The sequence below is a fragment of the Pelmatolapia mariae genome, linkage group LG6 (assembly GCF_036321145.2).
Source record: "Pelmatolapia mariae isolate MD_Pm_ZW linkage group LG6, Pm_UMD_F_2, whole genome shotgun sequence".
Taxonomy (NCBI): Eukaryota; Metazoa; Chordata; class Actinopteri; order Cichliformes; family Cichlidae; genus Pelmatolapia; species Pelmatolapia mariae.
Window position 1 is genome coordinate 36,653,441 of NC_086232.1, and position 22,125 is coordinate 36,675,565.

Below are 22,125 nucleotides of genomic sequence, written 5' to 3' on the forward strand. Positions count from 1 at the left end.
GTGATAACAATGTCATATTTTCATATTCTTTTCCCTACACAGGTTCTCTTAGGTATATTACTGGTAGCATTATAAAGTGTTGATATGCATGAATACTTTCTTCGTTTCTGATGAAATTCTACCAGTGTCTGTGTTAATGACGGGGCTGGGGGGATTAGTCCTGTACAAAGAGGTCAACGTGGCCCCACAAATGAACTGTATACTAATAAGCTTTGACAACTATAAGTAAAATTAAGTCAAAATCAGTGAAATATTAATGAAATATTTTAAAAATGCTACATTCGTACCCACATTTCAGTAACAATAAAGCTCAAATTTAGTGCATCGGCAGTGACAGATGTAACTAGACTGACTGAGTACATTGGGGCTCAATGGCTGATGGAGACTGACACATATCCCAGTGATTTTAGAGAAGATCCATCTATGCAAGTCAGTGTCTGGTATTGACTTGGGATCACTACTTGGTCATTGGGTCTCCAGCTGGCCGTGTCTGCAACCGAATATAATCCAGGCTTTAGCTTTCAAATTTCAAAGTCAAATTCTTGGTTTACCTTAAAAGCTTTGAATGACAAAACAAGCCTGTATATGGGAAATGGAATATCAACCAAAAATAACAAACAACAAACCCCTCATTACAAAAATGTTATAAATTGATTTGCATGTCATTGAGTGAAATAAGTATTTGATCAAAAGATGATTTTATATTTGGTGGAGAAACCCTTGTTGGGGTGCACAGCAGTAAGACGTTTCTTAAAGTTAATCACCAGGTTTGCACAAATCTCAGGAGTGATTTTGGCACACTCCTATTTACAGACTGTCTTGAAATCCTTTAGGTTTCTTGGCTTTCAATTAGCAACTTGAAGCTTCAGCTCCTTCCACAAATTTTCCATAACACTGTAGTCTGCAGACTGGCTAGGCCACTCCATCACCTCAGTATGCTTCTTCTTTAACCATCCTTTTGTTGCCTTGGTGCTCTATTATGACCCACGTGGACAGACGTTTACACACATAAAGAGTTCATATAAAGATTATCTCCAATTGACTGGCTGACTGTATTTGTAATCTGGACACAGCTGATCTGTTTGAGCCAGAATTCTGGCAGGACTGTGGAGTTTCAAATCCTTAACCCACTCAATTCATTACTTTGATTAAATGTGTTTTCTGGATTTTTGGTTGATGTTCTGTAATTTTCCATTCAAATTAAACTACAATAGAAAATAGACACTGTTCATTTCTTTGTAAATAAGCAAGCTTACAACAAATTTAGGGGCTCAAATAGCTATTTCCCCCACTGTAGGAGGCAGCAACCCTGTATTATACAAGTTACCTGAGGAGGGCAGCAATGCGGGGATGATGCATGTCTCCGTCAACTCCAATACAAGAAGAAGACAGCAGCCCCTGAATGGGTGTAGCACCCCCTGTTGGGCAATAAGAGCAGGGAGAGAAACGGGATATTGTAGGTTGGCAGCTTGGCCAGGCTGTCAGTGTTTTAATCAGCGCTGTTCGGCTGGAGTTGCACTTCCTGTGCGGGATTTTTATTTTTTCATAGGTTACTTTTAATTGTATTGGTACATAAATGATGGCGTCGCGGGCAACGGACTAAAGAGACTTTTTTAAAACCAGTCTTTTAGCCGTTTTAGTCACTGCACTTGCAAACAAAAGCCTAGTGCGGGTCTTGCGGTCCTTCACAGAGGAAATTCTGCACCTGCTTCGACTGAAACTGCATCACTGCGTGAAACAACAGTTTACACATATACAGCAAACCTGCAAAGTGGGGCCAAACAGCAAGCCACTGCAGCCAGTTAGCTAACTCGGCTACGTCAAGAACTTTTGAGGGCGAGCTCCCGTTATCAGCTCGGGAAATCAGCCGTGTTTTTCACTCATTCCGCAGTCACCGCAGTCTGAATAACCGCACACGGGAGGTGAACTTCACACGGTGCTTGCTGCAGTTGGTAAAGTTGGGCATCGTCCAGCTAGCTCCTAAGACATGCTCGTTTTTTTCCAATGTGACTCAGTGGCTGCTCATGAAGGTAACGTATCGGCAGCTCGGGTGTTGCCTGGCCGTCGTCGCTGTCTCTGTCCCGTCAACAAATAAAGGTCGATTAATCCAAGTTCACCACCTTCCCCATCGGATTTGTCTGTAGTATGATGGGATCTCTGAAGGCTCTCCAGGAGTGGTGTCGGATACAGTGTGAGAACTACAACGATGTGCAAATTAAGGACATGTCTACGTCCTTTCGAGACGGGCTGGCGTTTTGTGCCATTATTCATCGCTTCAGACCAGATCTGATGTAAGTAACCTCAAGTGTAACATAAACGCTACTGTAAAAGGAAGTTGAAGCAGGTTAAGTTAACGGTAAGGTTAATCTGTGGTACACTGGTTCTTTTTTGTGTGGGAGCTGCCTCCATTGAAAGGTATACTGGTTTTTGAGGCGTGACAGGCTGCTAACTGTTTTCCTTTGTGACTGAATTGAGGTTCAGAATTACTAAGGGTAACTCATCCATTCAAAACACCAATGTAGAACAAAACCGGTCAGGACAGAGCCATCTGAACTCATCTGTGCTCTAAAGAAGAGCTGTCAGACTCCTTAAACTCCAAGGCCATATACACGTACAGCTCAGTTTGATCTCAAGTAAAACCGTTACGTAATAACATATAACTTAAGTTTTACAATTTTAATAACTACACTGGACCATATTCAAAACTGTTAAAAATGGAGACGAAGCTACGAACTCAAGTGGGAAAAACAATCCTTACCCCATTCATTTTAAAATAAGCCAACGAACCATTTTTTTCTGTCATGTAATTGGTGATCTGCGATTGCTTAAGGAACATGTGTAATCCCACAGTATCATTATAAGCTACTTGAAGTCTGTAACTTTTTTTGTTACAGAGACGGGTACAGTATGAGACATCTTCACTCTATCCATACTTGCAAAAGAGGGTGTGTGCTTGTGCATACACCATACATCATTTTCTATAATTATCTCCATCATCTGTCATTTCATCTGTAATAGAACGCCCAGGATATTTTTACTTTAATGGAATCTGTACGATTGTTATGAGACTGTTTGAAATCAGGAAATCTTAGATGTTTGTCTTCTTTGCTTCTGTAAATCATGACAGCATTCTTACAGACACTTTGTCTGGTATCCTGTTTTGTACCATAAACAGGACATGTGGTAAAGTGCCCCTGTAGACCAGCACTGCTAGAACTAAATACCACAAGATCATATGCATACATAATGTGGTTCACTAGAGTACGGTCATGCATCCCACTTCTCCAACAGAAAATGTTCCAGTGCAACTCACAGCAGAAAGTCATATGCAAAACCACATGTCAAGGTTTTGTGACTAAACTATAATAATATTTTTTGCCTTTATGATTCAAACAACTTGTACTTTTTAACTTTCCATACATTTTCACATTTACTGCTCCCATGTAGTAATGATGGCATTGCTACAGTAGGAGTAGTGTTGTAGGTTAAAGAAAAAAATCCAGTTATTAATGATTTAACTGCAGTGAAATTAGACGTTTTTACTGTATTTAAGTAAAAATCCCAAAGCACCATACTAACATACCTAAGTATGGCAGTGTTATCTTGGAAGACAGGGTTCATTTATCAACTCTCTATGTTTTAATTATATTTTGTCACAGCCACTTAAAGAAAAAAGCCTCCTGTAATGTTGTGAGCTCTGCGATGTGAGCGAGTGTCCAATGTGGCGTGTCAAAGTCATCCTGACAAGCGACGCTCTGCCTGTAACAACACTTCCCTTCTATCTGTGTTTCACACCTACACACTGAGTACAGAGGTTACCACAAAACACTACAGCGTGTATATGTGATTAACAAGGGTTGGGTATAGGGAGGAGGACATGATGACTCGCCGTCTTTTTAGTAGAGATTCAAAACAGTAATTTTCTTTTTCACTTGAGTGACAGTGAGCCACCTTGTACAAGTGACAAACAGCCTGAAACTTAACAGTGCAGCCAAGCTATCCTGTGTTTGTTTTACATATGCTGCTGTACACTAAATGTGAATGTGTTTATTTTATTTTTTCTCTTCAATCAGAATTCATATAATACAATGGTGTGTCTTGAGAAAAATCCAGATTTCTTGGAGATTTTGTGGCAACTATAAGTTATTAAAAACAAAACCCAGGAAAACTTGCTAGACATGTGATGCGAGTATGACTGTATTAAACCACAGAAGCACTCTGTCTTCAATTAAATTTTATTGAGTTTATTCTTTGGGAAAATTGGCTTAAAAAATAAGAAAAGTCTTCACTGGTGTCTGACAAACACAAAATCAGTCAGGATGGTAACCTACCAACACTGGTGGCATGCTGTATAACCACTGAAGGTGCTACAAAAAAAAGCAGAAGCCCCACAGATGAGCGATTAGCAAGCGTTTTTACAAAAGAAGCAAATCATAGAGATGATAAACCCTTTGCCCAGTTTGACATTTCTGACCATAAAGCCCGTCTTTCAAGGGCAACTGCCAGTCCCCGGCGGTCATCAGTGCCCTACCCGCAGACAGGGGTGATAAAAAGGACTTTCATGCTTCAAGAGACCTGCGAGCATCAGAAATCTGAGAGCTAACTGTCACAGGTTACTGGAAATGGTCATAAGCCATAAGAGTTCCTGAGTGATCCAGAGAAAAAGGCAGGTTCTTCCAAAGGTTCACCTATGAATTTGAATTTGAATTCCTGAGGTAGGGGCAAACGCACACCAATGTACAGGAAAAGAGTGAACTTGATTTATAACATCTGGGGGAGAAAATGAACTATGGATGCTTCGTTGTTCTGAACAGATTGTTATGAAGGGTTAGAATTTTCCCACAGACTGCAGTAAAATGTACCGTTAACCATGTGTCATCCCAGTGTCCTTTGAAGAAAAGAGGCAAAATGTGGTCTGATAAATGATTTTGGACAGTAAGCATGTGGCTCGTGCTGTTCATCTCTCAGGTGAGCAAACTGGACTGAATGGAAGCAGAGCAAACTTTCACTTAAACAGTGAAGTGGACTTTATCTGCATAAACAGCACAGCGGTAATGCTGAAAGTACAGGAATTAGACAAATCCTAAACTCTGCAAACTGGGAGCTTTCAAGCTTTGCCTCTTTAATTTGTGTCCCAGCATGCCTCGCTGTTCAGCTTTCTTTCTAGCTGCAGCGGCCCTGCCGAACTCCCTCTGATCCAGACAGACAGCCCGTCAGACTAATCTGCGGCTGAGACCTCCGCCTGTCGAACTGGATTTAGCTCTAATGCACGTGCAGGTCATTTGTAGTAGAAGTGTTGCCCTTTACTCTGCAGCCACTGAAGCTTCATTGAAAAATGGCACACTGATGCAGATGAGACTTGGATGGCCTTATCGTCCTTTGGATGAGGACTCCTGTCAGTCAGACCAGTGGAGATGGAGTAGATGTGGAGCCCCAGAAGTCATTCATGGCAAAGTTAATGGAAGTGCACATAAAGTCTTTTTAAAACTTGTATTTAAATAAAATTGTGTTACTATATTGCTGCTTTGTTTTATATTTTTAAAATCTCTGTAACCCACTTGCTGTCTCACCAGCTCCTTGATTAGTGCTTAATTATTCACTGTCATAACATCAGCCGATCTTATTCTGCAAAGCTTTTCCAACTGACTAAACCAGATTTAGCGGATGTACTGGTTCAAGCCAGGTTTTGATCATGTGGATTGTCATTACCGCCTAACACACACAGGCGCACACACACACACAGGCATGCACGGACACACACTTTTTCTCTGTCGCTCTCTCACCTAAAATAAACCTTGGAGTGAGACTCTGAGTCACTGTGGATTAGATGTGCATGCTGATCACACACAGCATTTCAACGTCCCAGTCATTGTTTTTTCTTTTTTTTCCTGTGAGGCATGAAAATGTAAAATCTTTGTTATTTTTGAGTTACTGCACTTTTTATTTTGGCAATGTCTGTTATGCTGACACGGTGGACTCAGGCTGACACAGTCCTGATATTAAAGTTGCTGCTCAGTGCGTTTCTGGCCATGGGAATTAGATTAGAGAGAACAGAGGTCACTTTGTGTGGCTCCAACACGGAGCTCATTCACAGGATTTTGCCTTCTTGAAAGTTCCACATGGTTTCCACAAGCACTCATTAGGTTCATGGTGGGTTTTCCTTTTTTTCCCCCTGCCATACTGTTGTCCAAGACCACTGCACACATTTACTTATGCACATTCATCCCACAGCTCCTCAGACATTTTTTCCAGTTTTACTGCAGGATGTTTACTGGTGAGAAACTGGCTTTAGATCCCTGCTCCGGGCATTTTAGAGCAGAGCCTTGTAATTATCAGCCCATCGCTCCTGCTGCTTCTTTCTTTTTGCTCTGGCATCAGGCATCATTTAAGGGCGGTTTTTGAGATTGTCAGCAGTGGTAGGTGGGAGCTGTAACCGCTCACCATTGCAGTTTGTTATGCTGTCAGGCAAATAATAGCTTATAATCTATTTATATTATAGCTCATAGTCTATAATGAGTGCAAATAGTTGAGCAAGTTGTATGTAGAAACAGGGCTGCTATAGAACTATGCTGGCTGCCTTATCTTCAGCCTTATCCTAAATGTTGTTGTAACCTTTTTCTGTCATTGCAGAGATTTTGGCTCACTGACTAAGGAGAATGTCTACGAGAACAACCGCCTGGTGAGTCACGTTTACAACTATATGTTTTGTGCACACATTGTTATGTCATTTTGAAACCTGTCATTTGGAAATCCCTAGCTTATGTGTAGCCAGAAACGTATTATGTTTGAGACTCCTCATAGATGTTGTGGGTGTAAGTGGAGTGTGTGCGTGATGTGAAGAGAGACTCTTACTTAATTCTGCTGAAGGGCAGAGAGTCAGAGGGAGGAAGCCAGAGCACTCGGTGTCAGAAAAAACAAAAATCTTGACATAAGCCTGTGGAGAAACCATGAAGTGAGGATTTTCAGTGCAAAAGTGCAGAGTTTGCAGCTTTGTAAAGCAGTACATCAAATACAGCCTAAAACTTTAAAAATCTGATTTCCTTGGCTGTTTTTTTTTTCCACATGGTTTTGAAGCCAGGAGAACATTGAGGGTTGAAATGGAAGTCTCCTTTCAGTCTGAGCTCAGCTTTGGCAGTTCTTTGTTGTTGTTTTAATGTTTGTTTTTCAATTCCTACAGCTTTAGGAGAAGTGAAAAGCTTATAAAGAATCCCTATAAAGGAAGAAAGTAATTGTCACGTCTAGTCTGGAGTGAATATTATGTGGAAAGCATGCTGTTTGATTGACCATGTAAGATCCATTTGTAAGTTTCATGAGTGTATTTGGGGTTGATTGTCTCCTGGAATGGCCTTTGAGTCCCCTTTCATGTAGGAGGTGCTGATAGACTCACTAAATGCTAAATCGCTGTTTAGATGTTACTGCTGTCACATGGAGACTCAAGCTAGGAGCTCCTACTGTGCAGATTTCAAGTTATTGTTAACCTTTAGAATCACTGTGGATTACATTACATTGGTAGCAAATGTCATTGTTGCAAACATTTTCCTTTTTTTTTTTTTTTTTTTTAATTGTGTTACACAATCTTTTCAGGTTTTTGATGATGCCTGGTCAGGGTTGATGTGTCACTTGGGTGACACTCTAGGTCACAGACTTTAGAGTGGTCTGTTTAGGAAAGTCATAGGTGACAGGGTGAGGAGAATTCGAGCCAGAAGGAAGCTGCAGACTTTTTGTGTCAATTCATTTTTGTCATTCATCCAGTGCACCCAGTTTTTGTCTCTGTTTTTAGATTCAAATCCAAAAATAAAATGTTAGAAGTATTTGTCATGGTGAGCCACAGATTTTTCAGCACGAGGTGGAAACTACTTTAGCTTCCCTCAAGTAGCTGTTTTGGTTGTTGGGTTGCTACTACAGAAATAACAACATTGGTTTCATTTCACTCACTCACCATGCTCAAATAAAAAAAAAAAAAAAATCCTAGGCCTAACAAAGTGTAAAATGTGAGAGAAAAGTCTTCCTGACCCGATTTGGCCTGAAAAGTGTTAAAAGATCCATCACTTTGATAGTATCTGCCTCAAGGCCTCTGCAGCATTAAATCTCACTACTCTGAGTCTGGTAGCTGTGGATCACTGCAAAGAATCATCATGTACTCATATGAAGTGGATAACTGCAATAAAATCAATACCTATAATGCCATAATAATAATGATGATGATGATAATAATAAATAAATATTAAATGTTACTGAGCAGCACACAGTATTAATGATACATGACGTGTTTGGAGGCAGCTGCCGACCAAGATGGTGTGCAATTATGAGTGTGTGTGTGTGCGTGTGTGTGAGCGTGCTTGTGTTCATGAGGTTTCTCAATTTAACTATCTGATAGTAGGCGTGGGGAGGTTAAGACTGATTTTTAGAAACCACGTGTTTGGGGATTTTTAGATTTAGTTTCACTTTAATTGTGATGTGAAGCATTTGTAGGCCTCATTGTTTCAGAACCCTGCTGGTATGTTGTTATGTAATGCTGTTTGCAGTATCATTTCTTCACTGGAATTTTTTTTCTCACTGCTGGTTTTTCTCAAAGAATAAATGTAAACATCATCTGCAAATGGCGGATGTTTTTTTGTTTTGTTTTTTCACTGTGATCTGCATTTGCGTAACTTATCTCTCCGTCTAAACAAAGTCTAGAAACACCCAAATGATAAAGAGAAGCATACTTTCTGACCCACATCCAGTCAAGCTTTTCCACTTGTTTTGGTTTTATTTATTTCGGCTTGAGATACGATTTCTCCTGCAGGCTCAGTGCAGTGAGGGGATATTTTTTTTTTTTTTTTTTGGTAGGCGCTTAAAGCATTGAAAGGTTAACCAGTAATCATTTCCATTCTCCTGAATAATACAGAGACCACACTCCCACAAGTTTCCACTACAACTCCTAATAATAAAGAAATGAAATACTGATAGAAGTCATACCAAGATACCACATTAGGTTTCAACAACAGAACAAACTGAGTTGTTACCAAATTTGTGCTTAAGGTTTTTATCTTTAATAAAAAAAAAGAGGTCAGTTTACCTCACTGTTACTCAAGTTTTGCCTTGCATCTAAGCTCACTGGTTCCTGTCTCATCACCAACATCTCCTTTTGTTTCCTGCTCTTTCTACTTCCTTTCCCCTTATCCTCATTCTTTCTCATTGAAAGGCGTTTGAAGTGGCCGAGACTGAACTGGGGATTCCAGCCCTGTTGGACCCAGAAGACATGGTGTCTATGAAAGTGCCTGACCGGCTTAGCATCATCACATACGTGTCGCAGTATTACAACTTCTTCAACAACAAGTCTCAGGGTGCGTGCAACTGTGTGAACTCTGTCACATACACATATATAACCTTTTACTTGTTATTGTAGATGCTATTACAGACTCGGTAAGCTCTTTCTTCAGTGATATATTTTAGGTATGAGTGTTTCCTGCAGAGATGTTTTGCATTTGTGGCAAACTGCAGTAAATGTGATTATATAAAAGCTGTCTCTCCAGTATCTTCCTTATCCCTGGATTGACTCCTTTTCCACGATCTTGAACTGCAGTTTGTCAAAGTAGTCCTTGTTCTCCTTTGCGGCCTCGGTGAGCTCAGTGTAGTGACACATGCTCCAGTTCTTTATCTGCAGCAGGTTTTGGTTAGAGTTGCCCTCCAGCATGAAACAGCTTGTCAGAGCATATCAAAGATTACTATCCCCAGCTGCAGTCAAAGATGCTGGACTATGACTCTGACGGGTTTAAAAAAAACAAAAGACAGTAAAGGAAAAACAAACTAGAATGTATGTTGGGATGGTTTGAAAAAAAAAAAAAAAAAAAAAAAAAAAAAAAAAAAAAAAAACTGCCAGTGTTTTGTTTTTATGCACTACTGTAGCAATCATCAAAGGCAAAAGTAAATCTTTTTTAATTGGATGTCAGTTTAGTCTCTCTTTTGTCTTCACCCTCAACTCTAAGTGCTGTGATTGGGTCATATCATCATCATCATCCACTTTCTTTGCTGCCTATGCCAGTGAACAAAAAGCACACACATTCAGTGTTTGATAACTTGAATAAATGAAAAATAAAGAGGGGAACACCACAGATGCAACTTGGTCAACTTTACCAATAGGGAAGCATGAACCTAGAGGGTTGGGGCCAGTACCTGGGTATATTTGTCACTTTAATTTAAAAGTGGTGCCATTTATGAAAAGTCTCACTTCATTTCTCATTTCATCATAACTCACAAGAAACTGGACTGCACAACAGCTTAAATTTTGGGTGTGATAATAACGTATACAAGAAATTTGCCATTAACTGGCTTCCCCTTGTTTCTCTAACACAGCAAACCCTCCTTGTATGAAGAGGCTCAGTACTGCTGGTCTCAATGAGCCAGCCCAGAAAAGGCCTCCAACTCCTCTGGAAGATAAGACTGAGGTAAGTATATGAGACTTGGCACCAGGAGAAGCGTTTTATTCTTTTATCTGTTTGGGAATATTAGGCCTAATTAACGTCTAGGAGCTTGGCAGGTTGTCTGCTAGAGTTTGCATGGTAGCAAGCTGTAGATCACTCAAAATACTTTGATTATGATGGCCTGTTATGGAGTGGATAATCCCACTGAAATGGCATTTGAAGCCTTGAAAGATTTAACAATAATTTTGCATGTACTATGTGGAGTTATTATATCGTGTAAATCTGCTATTTTTACTACAAAAGTGTAGAATATCCAAATATGGATTTTTATGTCAACTTCCTTATGTGAGCTATGTGTTGCACAGCAGGGGAAAAAGCCCAACAAAGGCGGTAGAATAAGTCTATAAAGATAGCCTCTGTATCCTGTCTCTTTTCTTTCGCATGCCCTTCAACACCTTTCCTCCATCCCGTACTTCCATGTACTGCTTTTCTCCTTATCACTCCCCCACTCGCCCTTCCTCCCTTCTTCAGATGGAAATTCATTCCACTCCCTCCTCTTCCTGTTCTCCGTCCTCACATCTCACCCCCCCTCCGCTCTCTGGTCCTGAGCCTAGGCAGTAGGGTGGGGGTGGGAGGGTGGGCTTGGAGGTGAAAGAGAACTGTTAGGTCAGTCTTTCTTAACAGTCTCCTATGGATAAAAGACTAACAGTTGTAGTTTCTTAACACTGTGTGCCAAGTTTTGGAATATGCTGCTTCTAACCCTTATATTTACTTAACACCTAGAAAAAAAACAAAAAAAAACTACATCTCAGTCCTGAAGAGCAACCATATCCCAAATGTGGGACTCCCAGAGCCACTAACCAAAGCTGTTTGGATTGGGTTTTTTTTAAATTGTTTTTTACTAATAAACATCTTTTTTTATCATTTCATTGTTTTGATTTTTTTAACTTACTTTGAATTAATCAAATGATGTTTTCACTTGAACTCCAAAAATAAGATAACCAAGTAGATGTAGCTAGCTAAACAGAATGAACAATCCACATCCTCAAATCCTGACTCCGTATATGATCTCCCCCTCCCCCATTACTCTCCATCTTCCCCCTTCCCCTGATGTCTCCTCCCTGTCCCCCTTCCTGCGAACAACGTCCCCGGTCGCATGTATTTGCCGATCCAGTCCGTGCAGACAGGCATCGAAGCGGTTGCGGCAGTCAAGCGGAGCACTCTCAGCAGCACCTGCGCCGCCTGCCAGAAACACGTCCACCTGGTGCAGAGGTTTTTGGTGGACGGCAAGCTCTACCATCGCAACTGTTTCAAGTGAGCGCTCCCTTTCTACTCATTTCTCGTGTTGTACGTCCTCACCTCCTCTCCTCAAGGCTTACTCCCTCCCTCTGGGTATGGCCGCCAAACAATTTAAAAACTTGATAAAACAAGGCCCGAATTATCGAGTCAAGCTGTGACAGAGGATATTGTGCACGATCGGGTGTTGGATTCAGATTTGTGTGTGAGTAAGACGCTTAGCTCTATTTGAACTGGATGCTTTTTATCTTTTTGTTTAAAAAAAAAAAAAAAAAAAGTTAATTAGAAAACATTTATTACAACTTATTACACATGTATAACATATTATAACATAGTTATTACCATTTGTATTTGCCATTGCATTACTTTTAATTTTTTATTTCTTTTAATATCAGTAAATTCCCCTTAGCTATTTGTTCATAAATCTTTTTGTTTTGATTACTCTTAGTGTTAGTTACTATGATATGGGTGCTATTTTTCTGATTGAAGATGTAAGAAGTTCAGCTTTTCAAAGAGCTGGTCACATATTTTTGGTGGACACAACAGTTAATATTTCACTCTGAGTTGTAGCAGCTGCACATAGGCTTCACACTACAGCTAAAATTAGCTATCGTGTCAGAACAGGTGTGTCCGGTTTCCTGTGACATCGTCACAAAGAAATGTTTATGTTTCACCTGTTGAACATTTAATTCATATATCTACTGTGGGCGGTGTTTGGTATACATTAATAATGCGTGAATCCTTTTTGCAAACAGGTCACAAAAAAATTGTTTATTTTTTTTTGTCACACTTCCTGTTTTTGTTTCTTTGTTTTCTCAGGTGCACTGAGTGTCACAGCACACTGCTTCCTGGATCTTACAAATTAGGAAGCGACTCTGGGGCACTTGTCTGTGCACATCACCTTAATAGGAATGCTTTATCCAACCAGAATGGCCAGCCCAATCTTAGTAAGAGACCAGCGTCGGGACAGTCTGCTAGGACCGGTCGCAGCACAGTTCCTCACACGGCGCCCTCTGATGGCAGCCAGGCAAAGACTCCAGTACAGGAAACGAACGATACTGACGTTCCGGCCAATGACTCGGTCACGGTCGCTCCTGTTACAATAAGCAAAGACGGTTTAGAAAAAACAAATGAAGACGGTACCAGTGAAGCAGAGGAGAAACCATGCTCTGCCACACCTCCCAACCCTTTCGATGAGAGTGACAATGAAGAGGAGGAGGGAGAGAAAGAAGAAGAAGAAACTCAAACATCAGCCAAACACACAGCGAATGGAGACCTCCCTTCTACACCTCATGTTGAAGTTACCGGTCGGCCGGTGCCTGCGCCCCGCCGGGTTTCTGATCCCACCCCTCCACCTCGCCCTGTGCCACGGGCTCGACTCTCCCGCACAGCAGACAGTCCTGCAGTCGGTAAGTAGTTTTTGCACAGTAAGTTTCTAAAGATAGCAGGATCATTTGTTTATAGTCATACTCAACAGAGACTGCAGCGAGTTGTGCGCTCTGCTGAGAAGGTGATTGGCTGCAGACTCCCATCTCTGCAGGACCTGTACACCTCCAGGACACTGGGGCGTGCAGCTCGGATCACAGCTGACCCTTCTCACCCTGGACACAGTCTGTTTGACCTGCTCCCCTCAGGCAGGAGGCTCCGGTCCATTCGGACCAGAACCTCTCGCCATAAAAACAGTTTCTTCCCCTCTGCTGTTGGACTCATGAACAATAACCATATGACTGTTCGCACCACAAACACATGACCCTACGCTGTGTTCACTGCATCATTCCATTTTTGCACTGATCACCACCTGCATTCATGTATATATCCATCTACTTAGCAATTTTAATCTTTATTTTTTATGTTTTTATGTTTATTTAAGCGTTGTCTGACAGTATGTTTTGCACCAAGTACCGCAGCAATTTCCTAATGTTGTAAACCTGCTCAACATTTGGCAATAAAACCCTTTCTGATTCTGATTCAACGCTTTTCCTAATATCACAGGTGAAACTCAGAAGCTTCCACTTCCTCCCAAACCCCGAGGAAGGTCACAGTCTCCTGCAAGGTAGCTGAATTTATCTTAAATGCCATTTCACGTGCGTTAATCACACCTCCATAGTGTTTGTCATGTTGTTGCAGTGTGTGCTGTAATTGTTTAACCCTCCATGCTTCCATCCGGATGTACTTTGTTGTCTTCCTCTGTGTGACCCTCCCTTCCATCACTATCTGTGTTTCACTGTTCAGTGGCACCCATAAACCCAAAGACCCACCTTGGCTCGCGCTGGTTCAGTCAGAACCCAAGAAGAAGAAAGCACCAGCCCCTCCCCCTGCTGGACTGGCAACACCTCCAAACACAGGCTCTTTGTCCTCTCTCAAAGGGGAGGGCTCCAGACCCAGCACGCCCCCCCAGCCCTCCAACCCGTTCGAGGATGATGACGACGAAAATAACGAGGGAAATGGGGAAGAAGGGAGTGAGGGAGGAGCACCTCCACCTACGGTGGTGTCTAGTCACCCATGGTACAGCATCACTCAGGCAGCAGACACAGTGGGTGCAGACACTCCCACTAATAAACGAAGCTCATCCCGCTCTGTCAGTCCTGCAAGCACCAAGAGCAAGAAACGGCCTGCACCTCGTGCTCCTCGGCCACCCACCGGTAACCAAGGTCGGTTTTATCAGAACCACAAACACCAAGAGCATCCCCTTTGTGCTTTACAAATATCAAACAGTAACTTAACTATTTGATGTTTTATCAAATGTTTGTAAAGAAATTACAGAAAGAAACATTATAGGTCATTTTCTTTAGTGCCACCTGATTCAGTGGGTTTGTAAACTCAGTGTAAACAGCTGAGAAATTTGAAGTTTATAGATGAAAACACCAATATGACTGTGCAGTTAAACTGTATGAAAGCAAAGTCCCTTATGAAACATGGCTGTGCCCAAAATTATGCACTAGGATTGACTTTTTCAGGGGGCATACTCTTACGTTTACGTCACTTATCCATATTTTTGTAATTTATCAGTACTTGACTCATCGTGAATGAGGTCATTTTACCATGGAAATGTGCTTCTAACTTGTAACACAGCTCTCAGGAAGTGAGTGATGATGAGCTAACTAGTGTGTCTGGAAAAGATAGATTCGTCTAAACATGTGAACAATAGTAAAGACACTGAACACACAGTGCATAGTACGGGATTTTCATAGTAACATAAGGGTCACCATTCAGGAGCCATCCTGGTAATGTATTCGGGCAGATATTTGCAACTACTGACAAAGTGTTTGTTGTTGATTGGCTCTGCAAGGGGTGCAAGCACTATTGTGCAACAGAATTTCCTCTCAGTTTATCTGTTGACTCTCTATTTATATCTTTAGTTAAACTGCCAGGTATACTGAGTTATGGGTAACAAGACAAATTCAAGTAAATTTGTAGTGTTTTTCAGTTGCAAACCCTGATTGTGATTGATCAAGACTGAAGTTTACAACCCAATGATTGATAATATTGTATTTTACTTTCCATTTTATCAGTTTAATACATTTGTCCAACTTTGAGCATCCAATCTTCAAAATGTGTGCAGTATAGAAGTGTGAAGTTTATGTGCTGTTTTTAGTCACTTTAATCCTAGATTAGTTTGTCTGATGTAAATTTAAACAACCTCAAATTTAACAGACAAGTTGTCACTTCAAAAGAGGTGAGCGGAAACGATGCACACAGCTGATAAAAATGATAATAATAAAAATATTCTAAATAGTCAGACTAAAAAATAGATGAAGAGATGTTTTGCTAATAGATGCTAAAAATAATAATGTTGTATTTTCTTTCCCCTTATCCTCTTTATTCCAAAATTTCAATCTGTCCCAACTACTTTTTATTCCTCTTGAACTTCTTCTGTCCCTGCTGTTTTTTAAATTTTTTCAAAACCTTTTCTCTTCTTCAGTTCTCTCTCATTCTCAGTCCTCCTCTTGCTCCCCCTCTCCAGCTCTCAGTACAGAGAGTTTGTCTTCAGGCTCAGACTACAGCTCCTCTCAGCTCCCTTTGGCTGGCAGTGGCAGCAGCGACCAGGAACACAACTTCACCAAAAGCATTTCCGAGCCTTCCATCTGCTCACCGAACGACTCCAAGCCTTCCCCTTCTTCCTCCTCGACTGAGCATCTCCGTCAGCCTTCTCCAAGCCCCGCCCCTTCTCCAGTACCAGCAAATGCCAGCTCAGCTCCAGCCACTCCACAGACCAGTCGCAACCCAGTGACCAAGGCTCCTCGACCTCCACCACCACGACCCAGCAACCCCAGCCCACTGGCCTCAGAGGCCACCCAGTCACAAAACAAGGTAATGGCGCCACCTCCAAACAGAAGACAGTTTATATATATCAATACTCTTTGCGCATACTAAAAATCCAGCTGCATCTTTTCTCTTTTTTTAGCGGATATGTAAAGAGAACCCCTTCAACCGAAAAGCTTCGCCCTCTCCTGCTAATTCTAAAACCAGACCACCAAAAGGCCCCCGTCCTGCTAGACCCCCGGCTCCCGGTCATGGCTTCCCACTTATTAAACGCAAGGTAAATAACCCCCCAAAATAAAAACAGACTAATTAAAAACAGAAATAAAACCGACAGAAATGACATCATCACTTAAGAGTAAAACTCAGATGAAGTAGTAGTCATGTGATTCAAACATCCTTCCAGGTGCAGTCAGATCAATACATCCCAGTTGAGGACATCCATGGGGAGATGAGTCAGCTGGAGAAGCAGCTGGATGAGCTGGAGCAGAGGGGAGTGGAGCTGGAGAAGAAGCTCAGAGACAATCCAAACGGTATCACATTACAGCACACTTTAAGTCCAGTGAAGACCAGCTTTCTGTTCTTTTTGTTTTGTTTTTTTTAAATAGTCATTTTTAAGTAATAAAAGCAAATCTGCTTCTCTGTCAGAAATGACAGGAGTACTAATATTTGTTATTCATCCTTTCTTCATTTAGATGAAGATGAGGAGCACTTGTTGGTGGACTGGTTCACCCTAATTCATGATAAACACCTTCTTGTCCGACGGGAAGCTGAGCTGGTCTACACGTAAGATATAAATTTTACAGTTTTGGAACGTCATGGCTGGTTTTATTTTTACATATAAACCCTGCAGACAGATGCTCAGAATAGTAAGCGTGAAGTTATATTTTCGAACTTATTGTTGCTTAATGTGTTGCTCTCTGCAGGGCGAAGCAGCAGAACCTGGAGGAGAGGCAGGCTGATGTGGAGTACGAGTTGAGGTGTCTTCTCAACAAACCAGGTATTTGAGACATTTCCATCTGTCCTCAGTCAATATCTTTTCTCTCCTAGTATCATCTGTATAATAACTGGGTTAGAACGTTATCCAGACTGGCCTTTCTCACATGTGGTACAGGAAGGTAAAAACCATTAAATGCCCAATCCAGTTTCATTTCAGTGTCTCCCAGTAACTATATTCTGTAAAATTGTTTACATTATTGGAGTACTTAAAGAACAAAAAAAAATCAATCTTCAGTTTGAATTATTAAGAATCTCTTGGTTAGTTTGTGCAATGAATGAAATGTCAGTATCTCCAGCGCTCCAAGACTTATTAATCAGGACTCCCTGCTGACCTGACAGGATGGTGGATGTGCATTTAGTTTATAGTGAATGCTGCTCTGCTTTTGCATCAATAATTTATAAACCTTGTGAACACCTACAAAGTGTACGTAATTGAAATAAAACAACAGATTAAATTATTAATCATGCTCTGCTTCTTTCCTCTCATCAGAGAAAGACTGGACCGAGGATGACAAGAGTCGGGAGCAGGAGCTGATGGCTGAGCTGGTTACCATCATTGAACAGCGCAACCAAATAGTCAACAGCATGGACGAGGACAGGCAGAGGTAATCGAGTACAGACAGTTCATGTGCATCTGTGTTGTGTAGAGACTGGCAGCAGTCTAACTGTGGTTCTGTCACAGGGAAGAAGAGGAGGACAAACTTATGGAAGAGATGCTGAAGAAAAAAGGTGCGATGATGTTTCATTAGATTCATGAAGGCACTCTTTTCCTTCCTTTAAAGTTTTAATGCAGTTTTATTTTTTATTTTAATCCTCATCAGACTTTCAGAAGGATCCAGACAGCGATCACCAGAAGAAAAAAGGGGCAAAGTTTAAACCCATCAAGGTGCTCAAGCGTCTGAGCCATAAAGGAGAACCGGGAAAGAGTCCCAGCCCGCGTAAGGAGAAGAGCTGAACAGCAGAGGACACGTCTAGTTCAAGAGGATATTTAAAGGACTCCTATTTTAAGAAGACTAAAGAATTTTGAAAGAAGATTATGACATCTCCTCAAACAGTTTTTAGGCACTTCACAAGTCACCCAGACTCATTCAGTGACTATTTTCAGTTGCCTTTTAGTGTCTGACAGCAAGTGCTTTAAAAAGTTTAGGCTCTGAATATTCAAACTAGTGACATGTTGGGTGGGTTTCTGTATTACTGCACTGATTACTTTTTGCTTTAACATCCCTGCATTGCACAGTGACTCTGCTCTATAGGCCTTCAGCAAAGATGTGATTTGTCAGCTTACGTTGATCCCTGATATCCTTGAGTTTAATGTTTTTAGTTTTACTTACACCCTCTTGAGTAGTGGTCTCCTTTGCTCCTTCAAAGGTGCACGTATGGATATTTGAAGTTTTATGTCATGTTTGGGTTGAGCCCGTGGTACTAGTAGCAATAAGTTTGTCTTTTTTGTTGTTGTTTTTTTCCAGATGAAACTTGCTTGAAACTGCAGCATCTACTCTTGAAAAGCTCAAAGACTTCTAGCTGCTATATATACATATATATTTTATTTGTGTATGTGTGTGTGTATTTTAGTTTCTTCAGTAGTAGTTTTACAATTGTGTTGGTGCTTGTCATCAAAGCATTACACAAACATAGATATAGTATTTATAAGTGGGTTAGACTGGAGGAGAAAATTAGCCGAGTAACGAACTGCAGAAAAAAACCAAACTGCCGGTTAGTTTTAAACGGGACTTATTCATTTTCCAAGGAAAACCAGGATAGGTGTCCTTTTACTATGGAAGGTAACAGATGCAATATTGAATTTCAGAAAAAGAAAATGTACAGTATTTTATCAACTGTAGCAAAAGCCCAGTTTTTAACGGTTTTAACTATCGAAGGATGGACCTGAGGTATGCAATCATTAATTTATATTTTACTATGCCTTTTTGTGCGTGTGTGTTTTGCCTTAAAGTAGTTTATATCGAGTGCCATTTATTTTATTGCATACATCGTTAGTTCGAGCTAATGTAAACGTGTTTACTCATTCTGTTCGTGTTTTCGTCTCTTAGATTATGTATTTGTCTTGTGTGGCTGTGTCTGTTGTCTGTTTCTGCTCTGTGCCTAACTTCCTGTCCAGCTGAAACAAAGGGCTTCTGTGCCACCACATTTTTGTCATCTTGTACATTGTCCTAAAACAGCAGCAGGATTGTGTGAAATACTGACACTGGGAGGCAGAGGAATAAAAGAAATTCACACAGTTGGGTAGATGTGTGTTGTATTCACTGGCGTGCGCGTGTGTCTCTGCTCTGACTGAAGGTGTGTCTCTTGCTTGAAGAGAAGCAGACCGCCCGGTCAAATACAACAGTCAGTCTTCTTTGTTGGCTGCATTTTCTGTCCTCTCTGTGTTTGTGTCAGATGTGGGAACGTGGGATTTTTCCATTATCTCCAGTTCTCGTAATTTCTGTTATTAAAGCCAGGATACATTTAAGTGAATCTGATCATATCTTAGTTCAGGTTAAACTGCTACTGATCTGTCTCGTCACTAATATATATATATATTAAAATACAATACTAAATGAACATAATAGTGGCTCAAAGCACGTTTACCTGAGATATCTCAGTGTTGATGATGTCGATATAATCTTTCTCCTGACCCAGGGAGGCCATGTCTTCCAGAAACTGTCGTCTTTCCTGTATTTCATTCAGAACTGCAGGAAAAACAGAACGTGGTCTTACTCTGAGGGTCAGTGAGCACATTGATCTTGTCATGAGGCTCAGAAAATATTCCCTACAAAAACAAATTTAAGTTTTTCAAATGTATCTTTTGTTGCACTGAAAATAGCCCAAGGTTCCATGCACTTCTATTACAATCTAGAAGGCAGATATTTCTGGAGCTGAAATCTTAAAAACAACTCCCAATAAAAGAATTTAGATTGATAAACAGCGCTACAGGCAATAGGAAAAATTGGGGGTTAAACTGTCCCTTTAAGATTCAAATATGATGCTGGTGTAACCGCTCCATCTCATTGTTTTGCTCCGCAGTCAGCCTCACCTTCCTGATAGCGATCCATCTTCTTTGGTACTTCTGAGCTCTGATGTTGAGGAGGTTTCTGAGAAGATCCTGCTCCGGGCTGCTCGGTCCCATGTGCAAAGATGTTCTGAAGCTTCGTCTTCTCTTTCTCTAGGTCTCCTTGGGTGACATGAAGAAAAAGTTCCACAAAACAGAGCCTGAATTTTTCTCAGAGTGCAGAAAATGGAATAAATGAAGAAAAAAAAAGGAAAGAAATGGGGAAAATCAAAGGGATGAATGACATGTAATATACACATAAACTGAAATTTATGTCAGTTTCAAGAACGTACGTGTTGGACCAGGACGAAACTTTTCTCTCTCGTAGCTGTTCCCAGACCGACATGCCTCGGCGGTGCGTTTCTGAGTGTGCACTGGCCAGTGTTTCTGGACAGATTTACCAGGAGAAGACTGTGCCGGATCAAAGGTGAAAGGCAAAGCTGTTTCATCTGAAGGACAAATATTTTACAACAGCAAAAGTTTTTTGTTTATACAAAATGAAGAGTTCCTAAAAGTGTGTCTGTGCTTTTTTCAAATCCCATATTGTGAGCACATAACTGAGGTGACCATATCAGGTACACCTGCTCTCAGGACATCATGCCCGAGTGTTAAATCAGTCTGAAGTCCAATGGTAACAGTATATGGGACCATAAGGGCCAAAATCATGATGGTATTTAGCAATACGTCTTATGTACAGAGTGGATTGTTGTTATTAACTTTTAAAATTTTGACTTCTGGTACAACTATATTTTAAGTATAAATATAAGAAAATACACCATGAGACAGTATCAGACAAACTTACTCTTTGGCTGTTTGTTGATCTGTTTTCTCTTGAGGCTGGTGACCCTTGATTCCTGCTTCAACACTGAGCACAGAAACAGAACAATAAGAGTACACAGCACAGGCCTCAGCAACGGTAAATGGAAACACAGACACAGCTCTATAGCGGCATCATAAATTCTGAGACCATGCTGAAAATCTCTCATATCTTCATAAAATTTGAGGACATGCAAAATGAAGAACAAATGTTCTGACCACGAAAAGCTCACATGGTGTGTTTACAGGACTGACAATGACACACTCAGAGTGAAAGGCGCTGGTGGGTATATTCAAATCTGGAAACCCCAACTTCCCTCTGACCCAGGAGAATCTGAGGTTTGAACTCCAACATGCCTGAAACCTTTGGAAGAACTGCTTGAAGACGTAGTAAGTAATCCAAAACTATCAACACATCAAGGTTGAACAAAGCTGGGCAGTCTGTGGCGGGCTGACTGCAGCCTGTCAACACTGTATTTTTAATTCAAACTGCTGCACTGATATCATCATGTAAAATTTAAGGTTTTTATTAATGTTTCTTTAGTGAGCACAGCTTACATCTCAGCGTGTCCTGGGTCTCCTTGCTGAACTGTGTGGCTCTGGGGCTGTTCCACAATCCCCTGCTAGCTGTAGCCCGTGAGGAAGTTTCCATCTGCAAAATAAAACACACACAGGGGACATTACAACCCAGAATACCATTGTTTTAGTTCAATTTATGGTGCTGTTATTCCTGAATTTAACGTGAACTTCATCGCTGTGGTCTATGAATGACTTCAACACGACCTAAAGCTTCGGGGAATAAAAACGCTCATCTACGAGACAAATATAGTAACTAAATATTATATTAATAATCTAATATTAAACACTAATAACATTAATAAAGCTTACCCCGTTGTTTGTTAAGGAAAGGCCAGTCTTTAAAAAAGGAGATCAACTTCAAACTCAGGAAGGCGGCAGTGACACTATGTTGTTATAGCAACTAAATAATAACAAAAGCTCTGTTTTAACTTACTGAAATATGTTTAAAAAAAAAAAAAAAAGAGAGAAAGAGAGACAAAGACAGAAATTACTATAAAACTGCACGTTTTTAAAATCTTTTTTTTAAAAAAAAAAAAAGATATTTTACGCTTACCAATTGTTTCAATACAGTGGTGCAGTGTCAACTATTGCCACTAGAGGGAGACAGATTATTATTTTAATTACCGTTTTAATGGCTTCCATCAGTTATTGATTTTATTTTCATTTATTTTAGTTTTGTCCCCAAGAGTCTATTAAACATTTTTTTATCACACACACACACAC

At 40.7% G+C, this 22,125-nt stretch overlaps 2 protein-coding genes across 5 annotated transcripts; one reads left to right on the forward strand and one right to left on the reverse strand.

Annotated features, from left to right (window-relative positions):
• The first annotated feature begins 1,443 nt into the window (after nt 1–1,443).
• Nucleotides 1,444–19,197, forward strand: micall1a (MICAL-like 1a). Of its 4 annotated transcripts, none has more exons than XM_063476815.1 (16): nt 1,444–2,291; nt 6,631–6,679; nt 9,188–9,329; nt 10,339–10,430; nt 11,581–11,720; nt 12,522–13,111; nt 13,695–13,755; nt 13,935–14,353; nt 15,625–16,013; nt 16,108–16,242; nt 16,369–16,495; nt 16,658–16,748; nt 16,889–16,962; nt 17,452–17,566; nt 17,644–17,690; nt 17,783–19,197. In XM_063476815.1, exons 1-16 carry the CDS (start codon nt 2,146–2,148, stop codon nt 17,914–17,916), a joined length of 2,751 nt encoding a protein of 916 aa, XP_063332885.1. In that variant the 5' UTR covers nt 1,444–2,145; the 3' UTR covers nt 17,917–19,197. The 4 variants fall into 4 exon arrangements, with proteins under 4 accessions (XP_063332885.1, XP_063332886.1, XP_063332887.1 ...); XM_063476816.1 differs by having other exon boundaries at nt 15,667–16,013; XM_063476817.1 differs by lacking the exon at nt 1,444–2,291 and adding an exon at nt 4,128–6,274.
• Nucleotides 19,198–19,305: 108 nt separating this feature from the next.
• On the reverse strand, nt 19,306–21,814 carry lg6h22orf23 (linkage group 6 C22orf23 homolog). Its single transcript, XM_063477322.1, has 7 exons — nt 21,712–21,814; nt 21,382–21,475; nt 20,810–20,872; nt 20,301–20,456; nt 19,993–20,130; nt 19,548–19,648; nt 19,306–19,401 (listed from the first exon to the last, which is right to left on the reverse strand). The coding sequence occupies exons 2-7, from the start codon at nt 21,473–21,475 to the stop codon at nt 19,306–19,308; spliced, it is 648 nt and encodes a 215-aa protein (XP_063333392.1). The 5' UTR covers nt 21,712–21,814.
• Nucleotides 21,815–22,125: the final 311 nt, after the last annotated feature.